Source organism: Anastrepha obliqua, unplaced genomic scaffold (genome assembly GCF_027943255.1).
Source record: "Anastrepha obliqua isolate idAnaObli1 unplaced genomic scaffold, idAnaObli1_1.0 ptg000012l, whole genome shotgun sequence".
In the NCBI taxonomy this organism is placed as follows: Eukaryota; Metazoa; Arthropoda; class Insecta; order Diptera; family Tephritidae; genus Anastrepha; species Anastrepha obliqua.
Genome location: NW_026562179.1, coordinates 3,230,677 through 3,238,776, shown reverse-complemented (window position 1 = coordinate 3,238,776; position 8,100 = coordinate 3,230,677). Strand labels below are relative to the sequence as shown.

General features: G+C 31.7%; 1 protein-coding gene across 1 annotated transcript; it reads left to right on the top strand.

The window, feature by feature from the left end:
- The first annotated feature begins 2,932 nt into the window (after positions 1 to 2,932).
- On the top strand, positions 2,933 to 3,836 carry LOC129251301 (uncharacterized). The gene is made up of 2 exons (XM_054890664.1): positions 2,933 to 3,649; positions 3,738 to 3,836. The coding sequence occupies exons 1-2, from the start codon at positions 2,933 to 2,935 to the stop codon at positions 3,834 to 3,836; spliced, it is 816 nt and encodes a 271-aa protein (XP_054746639.1).
- The last annotated feature ends 4,264 nt before the right edge of the window (positions 3,837 to 8,100 follow it).

Here is an 8,100-nt window from a genome sequence, read left to right as displayed (position 1 = left end):
TCTCATATTTGACTCAGGTTCAAATCCTGTACACAGTATTTTGTTCGATATTTTTATTTCATTTTTTATATTTGGTTTAATTCGAATTGATTTAAAATAGTGTATTCAGGTTTTTCTAATACCTGTTATTTAGAAATTTATTTTCTACATAACATTATTCATACTTCTTTTGAATTAATTTATATGTAAAACAGCCATAAAGGCAATCATATGAATATGCATTCCTATATTTAATCTCTTCAGTCAAATCTGAACTACTTACATACACATATTGATGAGAAAATATTCTAATATCCATGGATGCATCCAGAAAGCTAAACGCGCATACACGCATATGTATACAAATATATACAAACCTTCAACGAACGCAAAATGTATGCATATAAAAAACAACAACTGCGAACGTCTTCTTGTCCGTCAGTGAAAAGATGGGATATGTATACCCTATGAGCAAAAAGAACCGGGAAGGTGATGTTTACTGTTTTCTTCGATTGCCAAGGCATAGTCCACCATGAGTACCTTCCATCGGGCCAGACAGACAATAAAGAATATTATTTATCCGTTTTGAAACCTTAGAGAGATGCTGTGTATTGCAAACCGCCGGAAATGTGAGCAAACAATTCTCAGATTTTGCATGATGATAACGCGCCATCGCACTGATCAAAGAGAATACAAATCGGCCTGCCGGGGGTGTTTGGAGGACTGGGTTAAACGTTGGCACATGTGTGTTGCTTCAGACGGGTCATATTTTGAAGGAGATAATATAAATTTGCCTTACATTTAATTCTGTTTTGTTTAATTTAAACATTCCCGGTACTTTCTGATCATAAGGTACATATATGCGGCTTTGCGGACAGCAATGTGTGATTCGCTGGAAGTCGCATTAACTCGCGACTGTCGCACAGTTAGAAGACATATTTACATACATACATACGGAGCCGCGGCCACTCGACATGACAAAAATTTAAGATTTATTAAAGATTGGCAAATAATTTCACGCGAAATATTCCAATATTGACTATTTTCGAATGGTCGCGAAAATTGGCATATGGGCGGCTCGTTTTATGAATGAAATTGAAATATGAGCTCTAACTTATGAATGAACTTTTTGTTTTTGTTCTAAATTGTTAGCGCCGTCGCTGATAGAATCATGGCCGCTGCGACTGCGTCTACGAATGTATTCTGTTTTTGTAGTCGCTAGGCTTAGATTTTAGCTTCGGGCGACATGCGCATGTGAGGTATGTGTTTTTGTTGTGTTCTAGAACATTTTAGAATGTGTGGTGGCAAAGCGGTTGCTATTGCTTTTGCGTCTATCAAAGTATTGTGGTTTTGCAAGTATAATATTAGGAATATCGACTGATGAAAGACAAAAGTAAACGGGAGCAAGAAGGGAGCGCTGTGCTCGCGCATATATGCATGAATGTATGAACGTGCAGGGATGTAGTAACATATGAATACAATTATTTTGTAGGAAGTTTAAAAGGCAAGTAGGTATACTCGTATATGTATGTATATTGTAACATAAGATACATACCTACATACATGTATAACACATAAATACCTGAATACATATCTACCTACGTACATACTTACATACACAAACATATTAACTTACATATTTAAATATTAATCTTAAATTTAGCAATAAGAGAAATTAGAGTAGGAGTAGAACTTTAAGAGATTTCGTTAGATGTAAGCTTTAGATAAATAAGGTTTACTGTAAATAAATTTGAATAAAGGAATTGAGTTATTTCGCAGACACCGAGAAGTGAGTTTGTGTTTTAATAACGTTAATGGCGACGAGGAAAAAAAATATAAAACATTATTTAAGCTGATTTAAATATTTGTTACTCAACTGTTAGACGGTTTAATAAAATAAGTATGATATTTAAAAAAGAAAAAAAAATAACTTAAAAGTTGTGAAGTTGTGAAGTTGGCTAACCCAACAAATTCACATATTTGTGAGCAAAATTAAGACCTCTGGCATGGTCAGTGGAAAACTTTAAAGCTTTACTAGTGTGATTTGCAATAAATAATTAAAGTAAAAAGCGTTGTAAAAGAAAATACAAATAATAGTGAACATTTGTGTCAAAAATATAATATAGCGGCAAATGAAAGTGGCTTGTGGAAAAATTTAAGAACACATGCACTGAAGAAAAGTTCCAATGAATGACCTTCATAGAGGTTAGTGAAAAAAAAAAAAAAAATTGTAACGACATACAAGAACCTGTACCCTTTTCAAGTGCAAATATCAGCGAAATTTTAAAAAGAGATCAAGTGTCCGTTATTAATATTTATCTGGACTCTCATTTTAAGAGAAAAACCGAAAGAAAAAAAACAGGAGAAAAGATAATAAATAAAAAAACAAAATATAAGACACTGCCTTGCACTCCCACTCTACGGTCGCTAAATCATTTATTTTGACTCTCTAATATAGAAACAAAACATATAATAGGCAAGAATTGATATACAAATAAGAACAACAAAGCTATAAGAAGGTGCAATACCTACAACAAACAAACCAACAAAAGAAACGTCTTAGTAAAAATCGTGAATTGACCAATGAACTCTCGCATAAACAATTTAAATTTAAATTTACAACAATAAGATATTGGCTGCACAAAACCAAAAAGAGAAACAACAACAACACCCACTTATTATCTGTGCACAACGCAAAAAGGGGAGCAGCGCTTGGAGCTGAACAACAAAAAGAATTAGCAACAATAATAACAAGCGGAGCATACATAAGTACTGAAAATTTTCGCATATACTATACATACATAAGTACATACTTTATATTTTTTTGAATAATTTAAAATTACATACATATACTATACATACATAAGTACATACTTTATATTTTTTTCAATAATTAAAAATTACATACATATACTATATATATTTCGCATAAAAAAAAAAAAAAAAAATCATTATGGAAACTTTAGAGATAAGTAAATTTAATTTAGTATTAGCGTGCATTAAAAACATTGAAAATTTGGATGGCAATGATCCAAACCAATTACCAGACTTTATAGAACAAATTGAGAATATTTTGCCTACAATTTCTGAATTCAACTCAGCTAATAGTAATGTGCTATTTGGTTACATAAAAAACAAATGCATTGGTAAAACTAGGGAAGCTATTCATCGACATCCTAACGTAACTTCATGGCCTATTTTAAAAGAAATCTTAACCACAAATTTTGGCGAGAAAGACAACAGTAATGACTTGATGGGTAGTTTAAAAACTTGCAGAATGCAGGGAACAATCGAAAATTATTATTACAAAATTAATAAATTAGCTAATAGAATTCATAACAGAAATTTGACTCATAATGATAATACTTACTCGACCGAAGAAGTAAATAGAATAGCTCTTAAGACTTTTAGAGAAAACCTCCCAGAACCTACAAGGACAATGATATTTTCTAGAAATCCGAGTACTATAGAAGGTGCTTTCAAAATAATATTAGAAGCCAGACATCAACATTATACCCAGTTTGGTCCAGCAAAAAGAAATTATATTAATACAAATATAAGAACAAATTTTAGTGATAATTTTAATAACCCTAATAATTTCGATCGTCAAAGACAACTTAGTTGTAACAACAGTAGCAATAGATCTAATCGAACTAATTTACAAGTATCAGTAGGCCAGCAAGTCACACCCTATCAAAATAAACAGTTTCCCAATCCAAATTTATACCATAATAACCCATCAAACTCAAATTCCACAGGTCAAACAAGACGTTCACATTTTTCACAAACATCGAATAGAAATTATCAACAATTTATCCCTGATACTAGATCTTACCAAACTAGGCAACCAGTTGTAAACAACCAAAATGCAAATAGTTTTAATAATACAAATCAGCAATTTGAACCAATTGAAATTGGAAATTCGAATGTAAATTTTCCTATAGCAGGCGAGCAAAACTTCCTTACATAGTTATTAACAATCCAGTGAAAAAATTAAAATTTATAATTGACACTGGTGCTGAGTTTAGTATAATTAATCCTGATATTTGTCACCCTAAATTTAAGCAAGATGTAAACGTAGTAGCAAGAGCATTAGGTACTAAAATATCAATAACCAAACTTTGCAAATTTCCAATATTTAAAGAGTTTAATGTAAATAATTATCATTGTGAATTTTTAGAATATGCTTTTAATAAAAATTTTGATGGACTTATCGGTAATAATATTTTACAAGAATTAAGTTGCATCATCGATTTACCCAATCGTCAATTAATTACCAGTACTGCAGTAATTACTATGTTTTTATCTAAAGAAGAAGAAGTCTATGACGATTTAGCTTATAAGGATAACTATTTTTTTAATTGTGAAGTTGAAAGGGCTAATGTAATATCCCATATTCAAACGAGCCTCCTAGAAGAATATGAAAAAGAAAAGTTACTAAAAATTATTAAAAAATATAAACACGTATTCTATGATAAAGCCGACAGTTTAAGTTTTACTAGTGAAATAAAACATAGGATTTTAACTAAACACAATATGCCAGTTTACTCGAAGTTATACAGATATCCCGAGGTGCATAAAGACGAGGTGAATGATCAAATTGAAAACATGCTAAAACAAAACATAATCAGACACTCTAATAGTCCTTATAATAGACCAATTTGGATCGTTCCGAAAAAATTAAACTCCTCCAATAAACAAAACTGGCGCATAGTAATTGATTATCGTAAACTCAATGATATTACTATTGAAGACAGATTTCCAATGCCTAACATTGATGATATCTTTGATAAACTAGGAAAATGCCAATATTTTTCTACACTTGATTTGGCGAAGGGATTTCACCAAATCGAAGTTCATCCAGACGACATTCCAAAAACCGCGTTTTCGACAGCAACTGGCCATTACGAGTTTTTGCGCATGCCCTTTGGCCTCCGTAATGCGCCAGCGACGTTTCAGAGACTGATTAACAACGTATTGAAAGAATACATTGGTTCAATCTGTTTAGTGTATTTAGATGACGTTCTAATTTTTTCGACAAGTATTGAAGAACATTTAGAAGCAATAGATAAAGTATTAAGACGTTTAAGCCAGGCCAATTTGAAATTGCAAGTAGATAAGTGTACGTTTCTGGCAAAAGAAACTGAATTCTTAGGCCATGTTGTCACTGCCGAAGATATCAAACCAAACCCTGAAAAACTTAAAACGGTAGAGAAAATAGCTTTACCCAAAACACAAAAAGAAATTAAGTCATTTTTAGGCATAACTGGTTTTTATAGGCGTTTTATTAAAGACTACTCAAAAGTAGCTCATCACCTTATTAAATATTTAAAGCAAGGAGCAAAAATTAATATAAATGACAAAGATTATAGATTAGCTTTTGAAAAATTGAAACAATTACTTAAGAATGACCCTATACTGGTTCATCCGGATTTTAATAAAACATTTACACTTGTAACCGATGCAAGTAATTTTGCATTGGGAGCAGCACTTATGCAGGGAAATAAAGCAGTATCCTTTGCAAGTCGCACTTTAAACTGCCATGAAAGAAACTACAGCACAATTGAGAAAGAATTATTAGCCATTGTGTGGGCAACAAAATATTTTCGTCCTTATCTTTTTGGCCGTAGATTCATAATTAAAACCGACCACCGTCCTTTAGTCTGGCTTAATAATATAAAAGAACCTAATGCGAAAATCCAAAGATGGAAAATCAAGCTAAATGAGTTCGATTTCGAAATTAATTATATAAAAGGTAAGGAAAATGTAATAGCTGACGGCCTTAGTAGATTAAGTTATGAGGCATCAAATAGTGAAATTGATATTAATTTAAATGAATTGTTTGACGAAGATGCCAATACAGTTCACAGCGCAGATACTGATGATGCTGACTTTATTAAAATCACGGAATGTCCTATTAATATGTTTAAAAATCAAATATTTATACAAACGTCAAATGAAAATTCTTGTAAGACGAAAATAATGTTCAAAAATAAGATTCGACACATATTAAAAATAGCAAATACAGACGGTATTTTGAAATTTTTGAAGGATAAGCTTTCTTCAAAAGGTCTTGTAGTAGTTTTTTGTCCAAATATTGAGCTCTACAAAGAATTCCAAACTTTGTATATTAAATGTTTTGCCAGAAACAAAAATCTCAAAATATTAAAAGCAAATTTATTTTTGGAAGATGTAGTTGATAGAGACAGGCTCCTAGAGTTAATTGAAACAACACACATTAAAAATAATCATAGGGGTATTAATGAGGTTTACGAAGAATTAAGAAAATTGTATTTTTATCCTAAATTACAAAAAGAAATTCAGAAATACATAAACAATTGCGAAACATGCAAGCTGGCAAAACACGACAGGTCTCCGATTAAATACAATTTAAATATTACGCCCACCCCTGTAAAGCACAATGATATTGTGCATGCAGATATATGGTACCCACAACGAGGCACCATGTATCTCACAAGCATAGATAAGTTAACGAAGTACGCAACTGCGTACTATTTAGAAGATAGAACTTGGGTGTCAATACTAAAAGCACTTAAGCAAAGAATCCAATATTTAGGAAAGCCAAATTTATTAGTATTCGACAACGAACTAGATACTGCCGTAATAAGAGAATTTTTAAAGGAACAAGAAATAAAATTTCACACTACCACAGCGTATCTCAAAACTGGCAACGCAGATATAGAAAGGCTACATGGAACCCTTAATGAGCACATTCGTCTTTTTAATGCGGATCCAAATAATAAAGATGATATTGACGAAAATGTACATAAAGCCATAATATCATACAACAATACAATTCATACTACTACTAATTTTCGACCCAGCGATCTTTTGAATAATATGATTTCACAAAAAGAAATATCCAAGCTTTCACAAAAAGTACATGAAAAGAAAGTTAATAAAATAAATTTATTGAATCAGAAAGCCAATAGAGTTGACACAGACAGTTTTGCCAACAACATTGTTAATAATAACAGGGTTAGCAAATCAAAACCAAAATATAAGAAAATTACTAATTATAAACAAGATGGAAATTACTTAGTATCAAACGATAATAAATTAAAAAAAATATATAAATCCCAAGTAAAACGAAAAACATGAAAAAAAAAAAAATGAAAAAAGGAAAAAAAAAATATTCAGAAAAACTAGAAAATGTGAATAATGTTTAAAAATATAAAAATAAATAATTGCAATAATGTATACCAATATAAAAAATATGATTAAACATTTACCTTAAATAAGTTCATTTTGAACAAGCAGGGACTGCTTAGTCTACGGGTGGAGGTGTAACATAAGATACATACCTACATACATGTATAACACATAAATACCTGAATACATATCTACCTACGTACATACTTACATACACAAACATATTAACTTACATATTTAAATATTAATCTTAAATTTAGCAATAAGAGAAATTAGAGTAAGAGTAGAACTTTAAGAGATTTCGTTAGATGTAAGCTTTAGATAAATAAGGTTTACTGTAAATAAATTTGAATAAAGGAATTGAGTTATTTCGCAGACACCGAGAAGTGAGTTTGTGTTTTAATAACGTTAATATAATTATATGCCAGGGCATAAAGTGGGTATATATACATACATAGAGCAGAATTGTTTTTGCACTTGTTAGGAAGAAACTCGTTCACTAGTGCGTATGTGTATTTGATTTCTTGTAAGAATGTGATGTGCTGTGACATGTGTACATACATAAATAAAAAAAAAATAAATAATTGGCGCGTACACTTCTGTTAGGTGTTTGGCCGAGCTCCTCCTCCTATTTGTGGTGTGCGTCTTGATGTTGTTCCACAAATGGAGGGACCTACAGTTTCAAGCCGACTCCGAACGGCAGATATTTTTATGAGGAGCTTTTTCATGGCAGAAATACACTCGGAGGTTTGCCATTGCCTGCCGAGGGGCGACCGCTATTAGAAAAATGTTTTTTATTAATTTTGCTTTCACCGAGATTCGAACCAACGACCTCTCAGTGAATTCCGAATGGTGATCACGCACCAACCCATTCGGCTACGGCGGCCGCCGTACATACATAAGTCAAGGTTATTTGGGCATACTTGCATATGTGATATGATGTTCTTG